The 19,131-nt window shown below is 47.7% G+C and overlaps 1 protein-coding gene across 1 annotated transcript in view; it reads left to right on the top strand.

The window, feature by feature from the left end:
* The first annotated feature begins 5,965 nt into the window (after positions 1-5,965).
* The window catches only part of LOC104839501 (chromosome unknown open reading frame, human C14orf37), a 62,329-nt gene continuing 49,163 nt past the window's right edge, over positions 5,966-19,131 (top strand). Inside the window, exons 1-3 of the mRNA XM_010579824.1 lie at positions 5,966-7,289; positions 9,281-9,493; positions 10,707-10,925. Of these exons, the coding sequence (XP_010578126.1) occupies positions 5,966-7,289; positions 9,281-9,493; positions 10,707-10,925 (1,756 nt within the window). The remainder of the gene's footprint in view (positions 7,290-9,280; positions 9,494-10,706; positions 10,926-19,131) is intronic.

The raw sequence follows: 19,131 nt of genomic DNA, 5'->3' as shown, positions 1-19,131 counted from the left end.
CTCCCCTCCAAGCCGATTTTGCCCCGTGTTTATTCATATTTAATTATTTTTTTTCTTGGTAATGATGCTTCGGCTGCCCGCGGGGCAGCGCATTCTCGGTGCGGCTCTTTGTTCCCGGCGTAGCGGGTTTGGTCCTTTGAGCCCCGGGGGATGGTCCTTCGGAAAATCCTTGGGGGGGACACAGACAGACCGCTGTCCCTCTGTCCTGCTGCGGGCCTGGGCTGGAGAAATCGCCGGGTGGTTGGTTGTACTTGGTGCCTTGGCGCGGTGGGAGGCTGTAGGGAAAGGGATGCGCTTCTGGGTGTTTAAGCTCACCTGTAAATATGACTAAGGAGGACGGGAGGGATGGATCTGTGCCCCGCAAGCCGGCGTGCTGGGTGTAATCAAGCCTTGAGCGGTCCCTAGTCCCATTCCCTTGCCAACAAGCGGGTTCTACCCGAGCTAAAAGGGCCTGACGAGGTGTGTTTAATCCGATTTTAAACCTCCACCTGCAGAGACTCGTGATCCTCCAGGAGATCTACTGCGAGGTGTTGCTGTCTGCGTTAGGTGAGGCGCTGAAATTTCTGAGCGTTTCTTGCTGATTAGAATCTGAACGCTACCTCTCTGCTCCCAGTCAGTCTGGAGAGCAGTATTTCCATCCTTCTGGTGTTTGAAAACTGCTGCACCCTTTGGCCTCATTCTTAAGCCCCCCTCCTCCCCATCTTTTTAATCCCGCAGGAATTTGGTAGACCTCTGACTTCTGTGGTGCCGTGGACCTGGCACGGGTCAGAAGCCATGAAGAACTATGCGGCTTTTACTTGCAAATCTGAGTAGGGATTTCCATAGGTGGTCTGTGCTGCTCTGAACAAAGCAAGCGATCGCTTAGTGGTTGGGGGAATAATGCCTAAAACATGTCATGTCTCTTGCTTCTCAAAGAACTACTGCTGGAACACCAACGCTGGAAGTGGAGGTGATGTATTATGTATTAAGGAGCTTCACTAGGGTAGGACTGGTAGGAAGTTGCCCTTACAGAATATTAATATCTCATTTATTTGCTTGTAAGGATCTGTCCTCAAGGGTAGAGGAAGGTGTGCCCCTCTGATATGTGGTTGTGTCTACATAGTTTTTCTTATCTGACTTGGGCTGTATTGGGGGCTGGCATAGAGTCGCGTCACTGTTGGGATTTCACTGTGAGCTGATGGCTTAACTGGTCGAGGTCTGTTTATCTGGAGTATGTGCTGTAAGAGCATCAGCTCTACAATTCACTTGGTTGAACTGGGCAAGGCCATAATGTAAGGTGAAATGAAGGCATTTCTCAGCTTGTGTGCAAAAGTAGGAGTTGGAGTTCTGCAGTGTATTATCTGCTGGCTTTTGTATTCAGCGCAAATAATAACACTTGAATAGCATACATTAGCACTCCAGTAACACAGCATTTGATTGCTGGCAGTTGCTGGACTTGTATGTTTTGGCTAAATCTTCACATTAAAAGATTTGCAGCATCTTTGTCTACTTCCCTTACCAATCAGCAGATGAATTGCAAAGCCAAGTGCATCCAGGACTGTTCAGTCAGTCAAAGCTTGGCATAATCAAGCTTATACTTGGAGGTGTGAAAAGCCATCTTCTGCAAAGGCTAGGCAGTGATTTGTCTGAAGCTGACCTGTTAATCTCCTGTGCTCTCGGCTACATGAGGCATGCAGCCACTTCAGCTTCAGAGTGCAAGGGTCTTCTCTGTGTGGGAGAGGGATTTTTAGAACAGGGTTATTAATTCAAGTGAGTCAAAAGCTCAATGCTTTTTTTTAATGTTTCAACAATTCTGGAAAAACACCTGCCAGAACTTGCTAAAGGCAGAAAATAACAGCAAAGGGTTTTCTTGGGGGTTTTCCCAAAGTAAGCTGGCTGGGTGAAACCCTAAAAAGCCATCCTAGGGAGTAGCTGCATACAACTGAGGCAGAGGGGAGAGTTTCATCCTTTGCAGCATGTGTCCACAGACCACTGGTCCATGTAAGGAACTGCTGTAGAATGAGAGAACTCTGGTCTGCTCTGTGCTTGTCCTCTTCAAGCCTGCCCTGTTGGAGTGACCGTAACAGGCTGGGGTTCCTTCTGAGCTGGCTTTTGTCAGGCTTCCCAAGAACTGACTCTTCAAACAGGTCTCCCAAATAACAAGAGGGGGTTAATGTTTTAGTAACTATTGCTAGTGCTAATTGTAAGGAGCAAGGAAGCAGCCTGGTTCAGAAAGATCAAACTGACTCTGTGAGACTGTTTCAGCTGGTGACCGATTTGTCTTTATTGTCCCTCAGTGAGGTGACTTGTCCACAATAGTAAATGGTTCCTGTTCTGATGGGCAGCTTCTGGAGATGCCTGGTTTTGGCAGCTGTTTTTAGCCTGGAAGTCCTTTGTGCTTCTTTCCAGCCTACCAGGTGTTAAAAGAAAACTTATTTTTTTTCCATGCTAAAGATAAAGCTCCTTGGCTGTCTGCAGTTGTGCTGCCTTTGCGGCTAGGGGAACTGCATCTCTTGGGATTTGTTGTTATTAAGTGCAGGGGAAGTAGCTGGTGTTGTCTCTTGCCCTCTGTGTGTGCTTCCTATTTGAAGCAAGGATTAGTTTTCCACCGAGAGCCTGGCCCGTACTTGGCAGCAGTCCTCCAGGGCTTCGGCTTGGAGAATGCCAGGTGAAATCTGGGGACAAGGAGTTCCTGCAGCATGAAATATTGAGTTATTTTACAGCTTCAAGCTAGTAGTGAAAAAGCTTAAGCTTACTACAGGGGAGGCGCTCGGTCAGAGCAGTGTGCTCCAGCTTGCTTTTATCGCTTGGCTAAGGTTGTAGAGCAGACTGACTATAAAAATAGCCAGATGGGAGGATAAATGTATAGCCCAATGCAGCTTCAGTAACAAACTGCTCTGCAGCAGGCTACCTGCTAAAACCTGTATCACTTTTGCATTAAGTGGAGATGCTACAGCAAGGTGTCAAACTCTGCTTAAGAAGATAGCCAGGTCACGGCTGTTCATACACTGCCTAATCCAGCCTCTTCCTAAAGCTAAGTAGATCTTAAGCTCTAACTAATCTTCTTTGAAGTGTGAACTTGTGCCATTATCCTGCAACAAGCTCCATGCCACTATCTCTGACTTTCATTGAATGTAGAGGTCTAGGTTAGCTTAGATCTTGTGGATTTTCTGAGCAAATAAGTGTCAAACATTATTTTTGCCCTTTACAAATGTAAGACTACAACCAATAGTGCTTTTTGGACTGGGGGAAAGAGTATGAGGCTGCCCAAAGTACCCTGGGAACTCTTGTATTGGGGTAGCACTTACTGCCATGTTATCTACTAACCAGGAGGAGGAAAGGCTCTTAATACTTTTTTAATGTTGTAATTAATGGTTGTCTAAAAGCCAGCAGGGAGCAGCTTTCCCTCTTATTCACTGACACTCTGGATCCTAGTAAAGATGGAGTAAGCTTGTTGGGAAGAGATATTAATGTTTCGGTACTTCTGCTAACCACCTCCTGAATGTCTTGGGCTATTTGAGAACCTAGAGCTAGAAACCTACAAATGTATATACATATGTATATGACTGCAAGAGAAATGCTATGGCTGTCTTTCAAGTGCAGCTGGAGTTCTGTTTAGGTTTAACCACTGCTAAACTACTTGTGTAGCCTAAAAACACTCCTGACTTCTAGAGAAGCTAATATTTAGATCCAAACTGTTCCTTTTTAAAAAAAAAAGACCAAAACAAACTTCTTGATGTTTTAAGAAGTCTGGTCTTAACTGACACTTGCTAAAGGGGTGTGAGGTGAACATAATTTCTATTCATCAGCATGGCAAGGCAGATGCATGTCATTGGGTACTAGCAATTTAACTTGCATAATATACTCTTAGTGCTTCTTAATTACAAAAGTGCATAAAGGATTAGCCTGGAAGAATAGATGAATACTGTCAGTTTTTAACTATTTTTTCTGGGAAGGTAGAGGAGATAGACAGGTGGCCACCCATCCTCCAGAGAAAGGAGATGCTAAAAATAAAGTGGAAGGTATCTATGCTGTTGCTGGTGAATGGCTTCTTGGTGGCTTCTGTTTGTCCCTGAGCACCTGGTGCATGTGTGTGGCCTGTGACAGGGAATTATTCTAGCAGCAAAAACTGCTGAGGGCCAGGGCTGCAGGGAGAGTGGAAAAAGTGACTCAGTGTGCCCTGAAGGCTCAACCATATAATGGAGCCTGCAGCAGTTGACTCTGACTTGTGTCTCTAAGCTGGTGATGCTGAGATTGTCTTCTGTGCTACAGACAGCCCTGCAGATTGTAAGGCTCTTCAGCTAGAGAAGCCTTTCTCTCCTGGGTGGAATAAGAGGTATGTTTTACAGTGGAAATACATAGTTGTGTGTGACCAGACCAGATATAATATAAGCTTTCTGATGTCTTGGTTGTGTTTAGCTGATGGGGCACATGACACTTTCCAAAAGGAGACAAACGTACATGAGCAGCAGGACACAGAGGGTCTTTTGAGTTAGACGGACTAGCACAAATGTGGTATTACTGAGATTCCTTTCCCCATAACAGCGGTTACCTCTTGCACAGCATCACACTGGGTGCATGAGAAGACATGGAGGAGCGATACACCCTTGTGTAACAAAGCAGTGCTAGGCAGCTTGCTGCTGCACTGTGTGTGTACAAATGCAAGTAATATTTATCTACATGCTGTTTGGGTGGGGAAATGAGGAGTGGGGGACCTCATCCTGGTGCTCATGAGCAAGACTGCAGAGGGTGATCTTTGCTCTTTGGAAGACTGAGGGGTGGTTCTGACAACCCCAACCTCTTACTAATATTCATTACTCCTGCGGCTCGAAGGTAAGAGCAGTTCACTTGTGAAACTGAGAACATACCCGCCAAAGCAAGTGAAGTTGTTGATGGTTGGAGGCTTCTTGCAGTAGGGCTTGACTGTGCCACTGCCTCCTGGAACTGGGAGGAGGACCTTACCAGATCTGCTGTGCGATGGAGGGCTGTTTGCTGTGTGCATGAGACTTGTGTGACCAGCTGTCCTGTGTGTGGTGAGTGGGGCCTTGGCTGGGATGGTCTTCTGCTGTTAAGCAATGGTACAGCAAGCCCAGGACTGAGAGGCACCTGCCTGGAGGGAGGTGGCTGGGAGCAGGCTGCTGCTGCTGCTGTGAGGTCCTCCATCTGTCCGGCAGCCTGAGCTGTGTTACTAGAGGCAACAGAGCCTGCCAAGAGCAAGCTGTCAGCTGGCTGGATCGCTGCTGGGCTACTGGTTCAGTGCTCTCTTGGAAACTCTCAGAGCACACAATGATTATATACATGAAACTTTCTGGAAGTGCCTCCATGGTGCAGTGCAGCATAGCAGCACTGCTGCATTAGCACAATGTTTGTCTGGGCTGTAACCTTTCTCCGCGGGGCCAAGGAGCTCATACAGGACATGGCACTAATGCAGCCCCAAAGTCTCCCGTTTTGGCTCCGGTCCTGTGTTGTGCCCTATTGACCCACCTTGTTCTCTGTGCAAGTTTCTTGGTTTCCTTCTGTGTCAATGCACAGAACGGGGCTTGCCATAACAGGCCTGAGACTTCAGTCTGATTAGCCCTGAGAAGCATCAGTCCTGGTCTTGGTAAAGGACAAACAGATTGATCCTCATCATATGCTTGCAAGTCTGATGCCTGCTGGGTAGAGCAGAGCACTCTACCACTGGGGCGAGAGCTTGGCAAGGTCTGTCTTGGGCTTCAGATCAAGACTGGGTTTTGTCTGGCATAAGACTTCAGGTTGGGTAGGCTAGGAACAGTAAAATAGATGGAGGGATCTGTTGCTTGGGATGCGTAGGAGGGTCTGCTCAGAACTGGCCATAGACAAGCATGCTTGGAACTTATCACCCAGTTATTTAAGGCCCTGGGTCAATAGGTGTTTATGGGTATGTGTAATCTTGGTTCCTTTTTCCTTTTCTAGGTCTTGCACTTTGGACTTGTCAGCCTTGCAGGCTTCTGGGCACATCTCAGCTATGAGTAGATCAATAGGATTTGGCATCTGTGTGGTCACCTGCAGCATCCTGCTCTTGTCCTCCAGTCCACCATGCCTTGCATCTCAGCCACTGGAGGAGAGGGACATGACAAAGGTCCAGCATGGCCCCTGGGCAGGGAATGGGGTAGAAGATGGAAGGACAAGTGTGCTGAACTTGAAAAATAACCTGGGCCCTTCTGAGCAGAGTGTCTCTGAAGAGCCATGTGGAGTGTCGGTGAAGCCATCCGGGACACCCTTAAATGATGCGTTCACTGCAGAAGGAGAAACGCTGCCTGTAAGCCCGAGTCACGTCACCCCAGGCAGCCAGGGCCTGGATGCTCACACCTCTGCTGTGGCAGTGGCCGCTGGAGATGAGGAGGAGGTTGGTCCCACAAAGTCAGAGCTGGATGAGGACGACACGTTCAAGGCCATGCTGACCACAGCTGTGACCACACTGAACCCTGCTGTCCAGGAGGAGTCTGTTGGTGGCCCCATCAGTGAGACCACCACGGATGGTGGTGTTGAAGTAGAGCACAGCTCTACCGGCCTCTCAGCAAACCCCCTTTCTGGGACAGCTGAGGAGGAGGCAGAGAGCAGCTCCCACCCCTCAGCTGCACCCCAGCCCACACTGTATCCCAGCTCTCCCAGCTGGGAAGCGGCAAGTGACCACCCTGTCATCCTGACTCCCCAGGCTCATGGTGTGTCCTCCGAGGTGGGAACACCAAGAGCTCGCCCGGGGAGCCCTCTGAGGTCCCTGGCTGTGCGAGCATCCGTGGCTGCAAAACGTCCCCTTGAGGTGACCGAGGCCTCCCTCCGCCTGGAAGCAGGGACAGGCGTCGGGCGAGGAGAGCTGCCCACCGTGGCTGGCACCGTCCACCCTATGGACGCTGTGCCGCCCGACTGGGATGACACAAAACCGGGGGCCACGAGTCAAGCGGGAAGCACATCTCGTGAGGAGGTGACGGAGGACCTGGGGGCAACAGAACCATCCCAGACCCTGCAGGGAGGTGTGGGGGAGGAAGAGGATGCAACAAGGGTGCTGCCATCCCCAGCGTCCCTTCCACCAACTCCCGAGCTTGCCAAGGACACCAACTGCACGGTGCTGGTGCAAGGGGAGGAGTTGCCAGCCCCTTCCACAGGCAGCGGTGATGCTCTCCACGCTGCGAACCTGACGGGTGTAGACATGGCATATCTTGATGTGCTGGAAAACATAAATGCAGTCACAGCAGAGGAGGGAAAAAGCATTCCGTCGTCACAGCCGGAGGCTGCTGTGGTGACAGATACACAGTCCGATCTCTCTCCTACTCTGGAAAGCTCATGGAAAGGTAAAACTTGCCTGTTATAGACACTTGCCTCTAAAAGTGTAGGTTTAGGAGGGATGGTCTTGGGAATGTGTGCTTCCTTTCAGGGAGATAAAGTGGAGAAAGGTGTGATCTTAATACCTGCAATAGAGGTGGGACAACTCTTCCTGCCAGGAAAGGCTATGGATCTTTGTGGAGGGGTAGCAGCCTATATGGGTAATTCACATCCATAAAATACTGCCTAGCCTTGGCTGTTCCTACACATGATGTCCCTGTGTACAGGTAGGCACAGTCTGTTGGGCGGCACCCTGTCCTGGGTGTTATGTGAAGCAACTGTGTTGAGCTGCCTCTTCTGCTCCTCAGGATGAGAGAGGGTGGCTGTAGTAGCAAACAGGGAAGCTGAGACTGGAAAGGCTGTGGCAGCTGAGCCTGGGGTTGAAGGGTGTACTTGAGTATGGAGGTCTCTTGAGAATTGGAGTTTCATCAGCAGAGACTTGGTGCTAGTTAAAAAAACCTTGGTTTGTTAACATTCTGCATGTGTGGTGTACTACCAAAGCAGGGGCTTCAGTTTTGGTGCTCACATAGTGGTTGAGGGGGAAAGCTGTAGCCTGGTTGCAGGCATCTTGCCTTGACCAGAGATATGTAAATCTGCTTTGAATAACCCTATGGTATGCCTCTCCTGTGACTAGGGAGGGAGCCCAGCCTCTGACCCACTGGTTAAACACTTTATTTCAAGGAGGATAACACTCCCCCAAGTGTCCCTTTGATACAGCAAGTACAAGGACCCAAAGGTGGTTCTTGCACTAGCTCAGTCTGAAGCCCTGCAAAGTGGTGGTGGTGGGGGGATAATTCCTGGAGGGGGTTAAATTAATTAGCTTCTGGGATCACCTGGCTCTCAACTGCTAGCTGTGGACACCTGCAGTCACTGCAGAAGATGCAGAGATGATAGATGGCTATAAATGCTTCCTAAATCCAGGAACAGGAGAGCTGTACCGGTAGCCTGTGAGTAACTGACATCTTCCATGACTTGACAAGGATGCTCAGATCAAAAGATCTGTCCAGAGCTCTATGCTGTCCTTTAACAAAAGCTCCTGGTGTTGTCTCCCCACCCTGGAGTGGAAGCTGTGGCCAGGCTCTGACTGTCCAGTGTTTGTGCCAACTCTGTTACTAGCAGGCAGAAATCTTCCTCCTACACAACCTGTCACAGGCTGATGGTGTCACCCTGTACTGTACTTACCTGCAGAGATGGCACCTTCAGCCTAATGACAATGTTTCTACTCAGTGTTTAAAGTATAGGCTCAATGCTAAAAAAAGTCTGGTCAGGTGTTGGGCAATGACATGTTCCTAGGCTGATGAGGACCATGAACTGGGGTTTAGGACTTTGTTTTGATTGCTGGGCATCTTTAATCTTGCCTCTCGAGCTACAGAGGCAAAAGGACAACTTCCCCTCACCGAATCCAAAAGATCTAGCTTTTTCTGTAAAAGAAGGGAAGCTAATTGCATGCTGGTGCTGAAACCTGACTGATTAATTTCTAGATTAATTTATAAGCACTTGACTTGTCAGCAGGTTCCTTCTCTGCTGTTTCCCAGATGTTGGGGAAACAACACTATCAATAAGACTTGTGCAACAAAATAAACCCTTCTACAAAGCTGAAGTCTCATAGCCATGAGAGCCGGTCGCTAAAAGCACTGCTCTAGCAGCCTCATATGCTTCAAATGGTATTTCACACCACAGGCCTTGCAGTGCTGTACTCACTTGGCATTGCTCCCCAGTGGGTCTGCGTGTCCCTCAGGGGCAATTAAGAAAATGAGGACTGATTCTGCTGCTTTCATTCCTGTTACACCCATTCTCACATCTGTCTCTATGCTGTGCTGCTCTGATGATACTTGGCCGGACCTGCTGCTTGTTCCGTGGCTCTGGAAATGTTAATGCATGGAGTTATATTCCTTCAAATGTCTGCTCTTTTGCTGTCAGCTGTCCTGTGAGTTGGTCCTGACATGTGTTCTTGCTGTAGGTGTTACTCAGGAGGTGACAACAGTGGCCCAGGAGGCTGATGCTGCTCTGTCAGTTGTGACACTGGTGCCTGGTGCTACCCAGGGAACAGGAGCTGCAAGCCTGCCGCAGGAAAACAGTGGGGAGGACACCCAGATGCTGACTGCTCCTAGTACCACCCAGATGCTGGTGGCAACTGGTGCTTCCTCTATGGCGAACACTCCAGATGTAGAAGGTGGGGTTCTGCTTCAAGGACTGCAGGTTCATTTCCACACAAGATGAGATGGTAACATCTGAAATCAATATCAATGCTTGGACACTGAAGTCTCAACACACAGCATCTGTATTCTAAGTGACTTTTTTCTAGCCTTCTGCAGGCTGCCTCTAGCCCTGGGCTGCCACTGCTTTCTGCCCATGCTGCCAGATCTACCATGCTGAAATATGCCAGCATATGGGTTTTTGCCCTAAATAACAGTGGAGTAGAGATTTAAAAAAAAAAAATTGCCTCCAAACAACCCCCACACATCTATGTTTGCTAGTGAGCTGACTTTTAGCCATAGATGTTTAAGCCAGTTTTTATTTTATGGAGGAACTAAAAGCAGTCACAGATTGCTGATGCTCAGGCCGAAGGGTGAAAATGTTTCATCAGGGTAACATAGGAGAAGCGGTGGTGGGATAGACACTCTCCTGCAAGAGTCTGGCAAGCCTGCATTGCTATTCACTTTCATTAAGGAATGGTGAGTTCTTATCAGGTTGATGTAGCTCATACAGAAATGCTTTAAGCAGTTGTGTTCATCTAGCTGCTGCCTACTGGCTTGACGTCACCTTGTCAGGTATGTGTAGGAGCCCGTCTTGTTGACAGGAGTGTAGCAAGGCTTCCCTTGGCACAAAACTGACTTTGAGCTTGAGCTTATTTCTGTAGTAGCAGGTACCACTGTAATGAAATGGCTGCTGGGCAGCTTTTCTGGTAATTCTTATATTGCAGGGCATAAGAAGAAAAAAACTATTTGCGTTGTATCTCTTAAATTAAGGTCCCCTCGTAGGGGAGAGAAGGCTCTTCTGGCAGTTTCCACTAATTAATTTGCTTCTGGGATTTAATTATAAATTCAGCTAACTTTTATCTTTGCAATAAGCAATTAGATCTGTCGCTTGGTTCAGATCTCAACTAGTGTCTTAGTGCTCTGATCTTGCTATGGGGTGGTGACTAGCAGTCCTCAAAGCAATGGAAGGAAAACCTAGCTGAGTTTTTATTAAGGGGAACCTCCTGTGCTGGCTGTCCTGGAGGAGAAGCTTTCATTACAGCAGGGTCACTTGACACATCTTGAAAGAGGCAAGAGTTTAATAACTTCTTCCACTCTGAATTAAGTTTTCATTAAGGAGTTTGTTCTTAAATGGTGGGGGTTTTGATATTGCTGTGTCAACCTGTTGCTGCTTCCTGTCTTCTGTAGATCTCACAGATGTGGTCCTGGTCACCAGTGAGAAGGTTGTTCCAGCTCCTGGTGGATTGTCTGCTACCCAGTCTGGACAGACAGAGGAGCCATCCAGCAGAACTGTGGTCCTGGTAACTCCAGCATCAATGACATCTTCTGTCAGACGGACAGCTCTTCCATCTGTGAGGAGGATCAGTACAGCTGTGACCTATGGTCTGGACCGCCTGGAGTCAGAAGGTACCACTGATCCCAAGGCTAAGAGGCAGGCAGTTTCATGTGGAGCGGCACACTTGCCTTGACACCGAGTTCCCAGTTTGTCTGTTTGGCACACAGCTATGTGCATATGTTAGTGTTCCTAATAAAGTTGTTGAACAACCTGTCCTCCTCCAGGGGGTACAGGAAGCAAGCAATGAACAGTGTCATGGAGGATGCCTGAAATTCAGGTGGCTGTGGTGGAAGGGATGGGGCTTTCCCTTGGAGGGGGAGCAGCAGTGGTATTGCTGTTCCAGTAGAGTCTGGCTCTGTGCACCTCTAACTGCTGGTGTGTGCATCCATTGCTGAGCCTCTGTACCAGGTAATGCTCATGGGAATGTATTCAGACAGCTGGAGAGCCCTTGCCACCGTGCTGCTGAAATCCTCAAGGCATGCAATGCAGGGGGATGTTCAGCATGAGATGGCTACCCCAGTGTCCAGCTGGCTGAAACCTTGCCAGAACAAGTGATGCCCTATTTACGCTCCCTGTGTGACATTGCTGGGAGAGAAAAAGGATGCATCCCCTTTGAGATGGTTTTCCAACTCAAACCTACCTGCTAAGCTGCTGTCCCATCACTGGCTCTTCCAGCCTTGCCTCACCCCCCTGGGCTTCCTTCTCTTAAAGTGCCTTTGCCCACTGCCAGTCTTGGAGTCTCTGCTCCCTGACTGTCTTCAGACAGTTGAAAGCCAGTGATGCAAATTCCACTGGGGCAAATGCCCATCAGGAGAGGTTTAGGTGAAGTAAATCCTACTCTGGAGTTGGTCCGCAGCTCAGATCTGTTATCTCTTCAGCTCATCCATGATTTCCCTGCAGAGAATTGTTTCACTCCTGCTTCTTGCTCTTTTTTCCTACTTAAACTCTATCTGCTTGCTCATCTGTCCAGTTTTGTACTCCAGTGTCTGGACTGGCACCACCTGGCAGGGATTAATCTTTCTGCCTGTTTCGCTCCCCTTCCTTTATCTTGACCTTCTCTTGCATTTGTATTTTACTGCAAAGGTTGGCAGCCCTCCAGGGGTGGCATGCCAGATGGTATTTTTCTTCTGATTGGAGGTGGGGTGCCATAGACAACAGCTAATCAGCATCTTTTCTCTGCATGAAGCAATAACTCTCATTCCTGTTAAGTTTAGAGGGCAGCAGAAGCGGGGAGCCCTCCCCACTGCATGTGCGAGGTGCTGCAGCTCCTGCCCTCTGTCAGGCTTGCTGCTTGCTTTGAAGCCTGCCATCAGCTCTCAGCTACAGCACTCGCCCCTTGCCAGGATGAATGTTGCATATATCTGGCAAAGCAAGGATGTGGTGCTGATGATGGGAGAGTGGTGGCAGGGGAAGAAGGGGGGAAAACCTGATCTTTCAGGCTGGGAAATAAGGTCTCTGCTTAGCCAGAGCAGTATGATTCAGGAGGCTAAACTGCTTCTGAGCCCTCTGGGATCTCCTTTAGAAGCCTGGTTTTCTGCACAGGAAGATAAGAGATTTCTGTTTCAACTGAGCATTGGTCTGTATTTAATGAGACTTTGTGCATAGGCATTTAAAAAAACCTCTCTGCTCTGACATAGGACTGCTGCAACTTTCCTGGGTTCCTACTGAGTTCTCTTATGCAACCACAGGCCTGTTTTCTCTGCTCTTGAATATGCTCTGAGCTCCTCTAAGGGCAAATGTGGGCTGTAGCTAGGACCAGCTTTCCTAAATGATGACTTCAGCTAGAAAGCTGTGGGTTTCTTGGCTCTGGGGTATGGCTCTGCAGGTGCCTGTCATCCAAGGGACACGGTGCTCTCTGGTGTGCTGTGTGGTTTTGACAACTGGCACAGCTTTTGTGGTCTAAATCTCTGCTGATCAACGTAGACTTTAGTGCAGTGAGCCAGACTTTTTCCTGGTGTTAGGGATCACCAATCCACATGGTGTAAAATGGGACAAATACCACTTGGGAATAGGCTTTCTGCCTGGGGATGCTACTGCCCCAATTAAGCACAAAGGAAGCTTTTGAGCTGTGACTCTGATTTCTAATATCTCTTTCTCTGTGTAATGGCAATTAGGGGGTACCACATCCTCATGGTGGAGTGGTGTTTGGAAGCGTGCTTTCTGCTCCCCTAAAACTACAGCTCCTAGTGCTTGCTCTCAGAATATCTAGATGGTGCCAGATACAAGGTGCTTGGGAATGCTTTCCTGTAAGTGTACACTGAGCTCCAGCTCAGGGAGCTCAAACTTTTGGGGGATGCAAGGTCAGACATCACTGCTGTTGCAGGCGTATGTTGGAGTCCCTAATGAGGGATCCTGGCCCTTTGTGGGGAGGCTGTGCCTTCCTCACCAGTGGAAGAAGTGCAGGGAGCTGAGCGAGGTCAGCTGGTCTCTGCTGCCTTCCGTGGGGTCTTGCTGACTTGCTTCACTGAGGGCCTGGCTCATCATTAAATATAAACCCCTGCTGTTCAGCTAGCTCCGTTTCTTGGGGACCATCTGTGCCAAACTGCCTGTGGTTAATTGCATCAGTATATTCACCTACCTGGCTTGGATGCAAAACTGTTTTAAAAATCAAATTGCATGGACAAACATGAGGTGCTTTGACTATGTCTCCAGATAAGCTTATCCTCCTCTCTAGCGGACTCTGGAGAGATTAGCTGGCTAACAAATATTGTCCTACCTTGAATCTGTAGTGAGACTGGTTCTACTTGCCCTTCCTAGCCAGAGAAATCCTATAATGGGATTATAGGATGTGGGGACAGGACACAGCAGAGGATGAGGCTTACTTGTCTGGGAGACTAAATTATATATTTTGCTCCTCTGCCTAGAATTTGGGTGTCTTGCTAGCAAGCTAAAGACTGCAGCTTTCTCTGGAGGGCTTCTAGGTCCAAAGGGATATAATCTAGTTCAGCTTGCCCACTCAGGACCACTGTGTAAGGCCCCCAACACATTTTTGAAAGGTGGCTCTTTTGAAAGAAACCACATTCCTTTTGAACTAGCTTCCTTTGCTGTAATGTCTGCCATGGTAGGTATTGGCAGAGGTGGCTGCACACCTTAAGCATGGCAGCATTTGGCAGGTATAACTTTCCAAAGTGGTGGGTAGGTTGCAGTGTTCCCTCTTGTGCAAGATCCTTGGAGTTTTTAGTTGAAACCTGATGGACAGAGCACGACCGCAGCTGGCTCCCCCCGCTGGTCCTTAAGTAGCTCCTGTCACTGTTCCATAGGGATGTGATCCAGGGATGCACTGAGGCTAAGCAGAAGACCAGTTAGTGCACTTTCTACGAGGACCTTGAAGATCACGTTATCCTTATGCGCTAATCCTAAATGAGCGGTTGGTACAGAACCAGCCTGCTGCCGAGAGTGATGCCTCACCCATCGCAGCCTGGGTCACAAGCCGGTTCAGTTTGAACAGCTTACAGCACCATGGCCTGTGGCTGTTGGTGAGGGTGGGTCTGTATTTGTCAATACAGTCTCAAGGTTTGTTTTTTTCTGTGTGCCACCACCCTGCCTGGACAGCAAAAATTTGGCTGAAATGGCTGGAGATGGTGATTGTGGAGCAAGGTATGTGGGATAGAATGGGAAGATGTCTCAGCATTCATCAAACCATGCTAAGATTAATCTTTTCTGACATGTAAGGCAGATGTCACTGTGTTAGCTTCCAAGGCTGCCCAGATGCAGCAGTAACAGCTGTCTCTTGATGTACCTGTGTTTCAAACCACAAGTCCATAGGAGCCCTTCAGCTGATAGACCCCACATACTGCCCTTACTGTGTCCAGGCTCATCAGGAAAACAGTTTAAGCTCAATGCTACCCACTCCCTGCAGCTCAGTAAGCTCTACCGTGGCCTGCTTCAGTGTTAACATAGGATTTAGAGACTGTTTACTTGTTCTTCCCTTCATCTCAAAATCACCACAAATAATCCAGCTCTTGCTACTCTCCCATAGGTGTTTTGATGAGAAATAAAAAGTGTTATGTGTTGGTGTTTCTGATGTGCCTATTTTTTTGTGTGTACCCCTTACCCCCCACATCCAAAACTGTTCTGCAACACTGTGTAAGCCCTAAGGCTGGTTCCTGCTTGGTCATCTAAGCTTGCTTCAAGCTGTTGCTGCTGGGGGTGAGCTGCTTACACAGTTTGGCTGTCATGTAGGTTGCTGGATGTGGAGGGTGCTTAGAGCTCTTGTGAAAGCAGGAGATGCTCTACCTGTGGTACAGTGTCAGGAACAGTCAATAGCTCTGTGAAAATGGGCAACATAAACTCAGCTGCTCTAGAGGGAGGAGATCTTCACTGTGCAGCTCTTGACTGTGAAGTGTTCCTGATTAATCAGGCTGGCTCTCAACAAGCAGCTGGTGGGATCCTGGGCTTTAGGGTGGAGGGGTTGGAAAGGCAGTTGGGTATCTGCTGCTGAGGACAGCACAGCGCCCTTTCCAGTACTCTGCCTGGGTAGCTGGTGTGTCCCCACGTAATGCGGTATTTGACTGTAGAGAAGCCCCTCAATGATGCTGAAATGTGGCTGGCACTGTCCTTGGGATCAACACATCCAGTGTCCTGCAGTCATGGGACACCTCCCCTCTGAAGCTTGGCTGTGGGCTTCACTGTGTTTGCTTCATCTGCTGTGTTAAAGGCTGTTCCAGAACAGCACCAGTATGAAGCTTTAGACTTTCTGACCTTAATATATTAATGATATTTTAACAATATCCTCTAGTCTTTGGGTTTAAACAGTTCCTGTTGCTCTTTGCTGACCTGTGTACTCAAGTTTACCGTTAGAAGAAAACCATAGCTTAACTAATTTCAGTAAGACAAGCTCTCCTAGTCGTCTTCTCTATTCTATGCCTCTTTCCCCCGCTTCCCCTGCATCTTGTTCTTCTTGTACAGTCATCTAAGCTGCATGCCATACTTCAGAAGTGAAGGCAGTGGTTGCCTTTTTTTCAGAAAATACTTCAGAACTTGTAGCCATTTACATAACTTTATAAAAGACCCTTCAAATTCTCCCTGCATTTTTCTTCTGAGCTGTGTCACAGTACAAGGATCCTTCTTTTTTTGGATGTGAAGAGTATTTTTGCTGGAAATCAAGGCTCTGACTGGGCTTGCTATTTGGACCTGACTGTATGGATTAAGAGCTGCCTCATTAAATCTCTGCAACCCCATTAAAAATTTAAATGAGGTTGCAGGGGTGTAAATAAGACAGGCACTTAGCCCAGCATGGTTAACTAGCCTGATACTATAATTCCTCACTGGGTCTTTGGATATCAGCTAAATTGGCAAGGAACAGAAGATTTAAAACAAAGCACAAGCAAAATGAATTAATTATTAAATGTTCTTGGTACACACTTTTGTCTTGCTTCCAATTTATTGCTGCCACTGAAATGGGAACTGCTATCCCTCTGGTGCAGGTTGACCTCCATGTTCTTCACAGTAGATGGTAGTCCATCCTTGATTCTCCTCTTTTGTAGCAGAAAACTGTTAAAAAAAAAAAGGTGTGACAATTTTGCATCAAACCCAAGCTTTTAAAATTTCTTTTCCTGAAAGTGTTTGACTGAAGACAACATCTCTGCTGCTTAATCTGGTGGTGACTTGTTTTGTTTAATGAAGTCCACCTGGGAGTTGAAGGAGGGGTGAGGAGGGTGATCAAGCCCTTAATGAGTTAGGAGCTTGTGGGTGAACAGCGAAGAGGGTGTGAGGCTAATTAAAGGCTTGCTAAGAAGAGGAGGAAACTCCTGCTGCATGCAGCCTATGTGCTGAGCTCAGCCTTGTCAGTGCTTCCCTGCGAAGGGAGGCAGAATGTGATCCAGCCACCCTGCTCTGCTACGGATGCGCTAGCAGCTCTAACAAAACTAAAACCACACGATCTCTCAAGTGGCTGGCTATACCAAATGATGTGCTCTAGGGCTTTATCTCTCAAATACCTTATCTGCTGTGCTTTATGGTCTTTAACAGCAACTCTTGCAAGAATCTCTTGGAATGGCTTAAAGCATCATTGCATCGTCTTTCCCAGATGTCTGGGAAGCGGCATGTGCCTGCCCAGCTGCTCTCTGGGTGGAGGTGAGCTGCACAGTTGTTTTACTCTTGGTTTTTGGGGAGGGGAATGACACTTCTGTAAGAACTTTGTTCTTTGTGATATTCTGGCACTGTTCTGCCTCCAGCAGGTTAGATGACATTTCTTAGCCTGACCCACATTGGTTTCTGTTCTGGCCAGGCCATGCTTGAATTTTTTAATGGTATTTGACTTCTCATTTGTCCAAAAAATTAGAGTTTACTTAAATATCACTTTAATGTTGTAGCTTTCCCGTGCTTATCTTCAAGCTTAAACAAAACCAACAGAAAACCCCTGCAGTTGTTACTGAAAAATAATTGGACTGTGTAGGTGAAAGTTTTTAATGAGTTGTTGTTTGTTTTAATCTGGGGATTAAGCAGTTCACCCTTGCAGCTCTAGCGAGGGGGATTCAGATAAGCAGGTATGTGGCAATTTCTTCTGAAGGCTCCGCAAGGAGTGTTTTCTTCTGGAGCTGCAGATGGCTAGGGTACTTTGGTGTGGGTGGGATAGCGTTGCTCATGGGGCTTCTCTTGGGAGCTTTGGGCATCAGGACCAAGGCAAACCACCCTGCAAATTGGTTTAGCTCTTTCATTTCTGATTCCTGCCTTGTGCAGGTGGGATGCTGTCCCTCTTGTCGATCTGATGCAGGAGGCAGTGACTAGAGCACTGGCTTCTTACCTTTTCTTCTGGGAAGAGTCATAGACTATTTTTTTAAATAACAAGCTATCCTTAAATGCGGGCGGAGATCTCATGGTGTGTTTCCTCCTGGCTGACATCAATACTTCAGGCCATGTGGGTGCAAGGACAGGCCAGCAGTGTCGTTCTGAACCTCTTCATGAAAATACCCTGGGAAGAAGCACTGCCCTTGACAAAGGACAGTGAAGGCTGCAGGAGGGTGATCAAGGACTTAAAAAGAAGCATGAGCTCTGACTAGAGATGAGCTGAGTGGGCTTGCAGTCATCTTCCCTTTTGGCATCTGATAGGACTTGAGTTAAAACCTTGGTACCCTGGAGGCTGTTGCCCATAATAACAGGTCCACCCTTCCCTAATCTACGTCATCTGTGATGGATCCATGCTGGGTTTGTCTAGAAAATGAAGCTTAAATCAAATGTTTTCTTAACTCTTGGGCTGTTGGTTGTTCCTTTCCCAGGCAGCGTGGTTGAATTGGATAGGTCTGAAGAGACACCATCAAACAGGTTTTTGCAAGAAAAAATAGAATTAACATCTCTGCTAGGGTTTATTTTTTTGTGATTGGAAAAAAACCCCATGCTGTTAACCCCAGCCAGCAACTAAGCACCATGCAGTTGCTCACTCTCTTCCCCCACCCAGTGGCATAGGGGAGAGAATCAGGGGAAAAACAGGAAAACTCGTGGGTTGAGATAAAAACAGTTTAATAGGACAGAAAAGAAGAAAATAATAATGATAATAATAAAATTACAATAATAATAACAAAAGCATTGGAACATACAAAACAAGTGATGCACAATGCAATTGCTCGCCACTTGCCGACCAATGCCCAGTCAGTTCCTGAGCAGCGATCCATCCACCCCTGGTCAACTCCCCCCAGTTTATATACTGGGCATGATGTCACATGGTATGGAATACCCCTTTGGCCAGTTTGGGTCAGCTGTCCTGGCTGTGTCCCCTCCCAACTCCTCGTGCCCCTCCAGCCTTCTTGCTGTCTGGGCATGAGAAGCTGAAAAATCCTTGACTTGGTATGAACACTGCTTAGCAGCAACTGAAAACGTCAGTGTGTTATCAACATTCTTCTCATACTGAACCCAAAACATAACAGTATACCAGCTACTAGAAAGAAAATTAACCCTATCCCAGCTGAAACCAGGACACATGCCCACAGCCCTTTTCCACGTGAAAGCATTTTGTTGAGAGAAGTGAACTGCCTTCATCTCTCTTGTTCTGCCCTGTCTACTTACAGGTCATGATCGTTAAATCTGGACTGATTTGAATGCCCTCACTTCTTAAATCACCTCTTTTTTTGTCTTGATTTTTATACTGGTTAGTTCAACAGCTGCATACCTCAGATTAGAAGAGCTGTTCTGCAGCAAACGAGAGAGCAAACTTGGTATAGTCCATACTGTGTATTCTGCAGCATTCTGTTTTTTTGCCTTTAAAATAGCCTTGTGTTGCTAAACTGACTCTCTAGCCTGGCCCGGTGTGAAAGCAATTTTGTGGTGAATGCTGCTGGAAAT

Source organism: Haliaeetus leucocephalus, unplaced genomic scaffold (assembly GCF_000737465.1).
Source record: "Haliaeetus leucocephalus isolate CR32 unplaced genomic scaffold, Haliaeetus_leucocephalus-4.0 Scaffold678, whole genome shotgun sequence".
NCBI lineage: Eukaryota > Metazoa > Chordata > Aves > Accipitriformes > Accipitridae > Haliaeetus > Haliaeetus leucocephalus.
The sequence above is the reverse complement of the archived record's forward strand: the minus strand, read 5'-3'. Positions and strand labels throughout refer to the sequence as shown.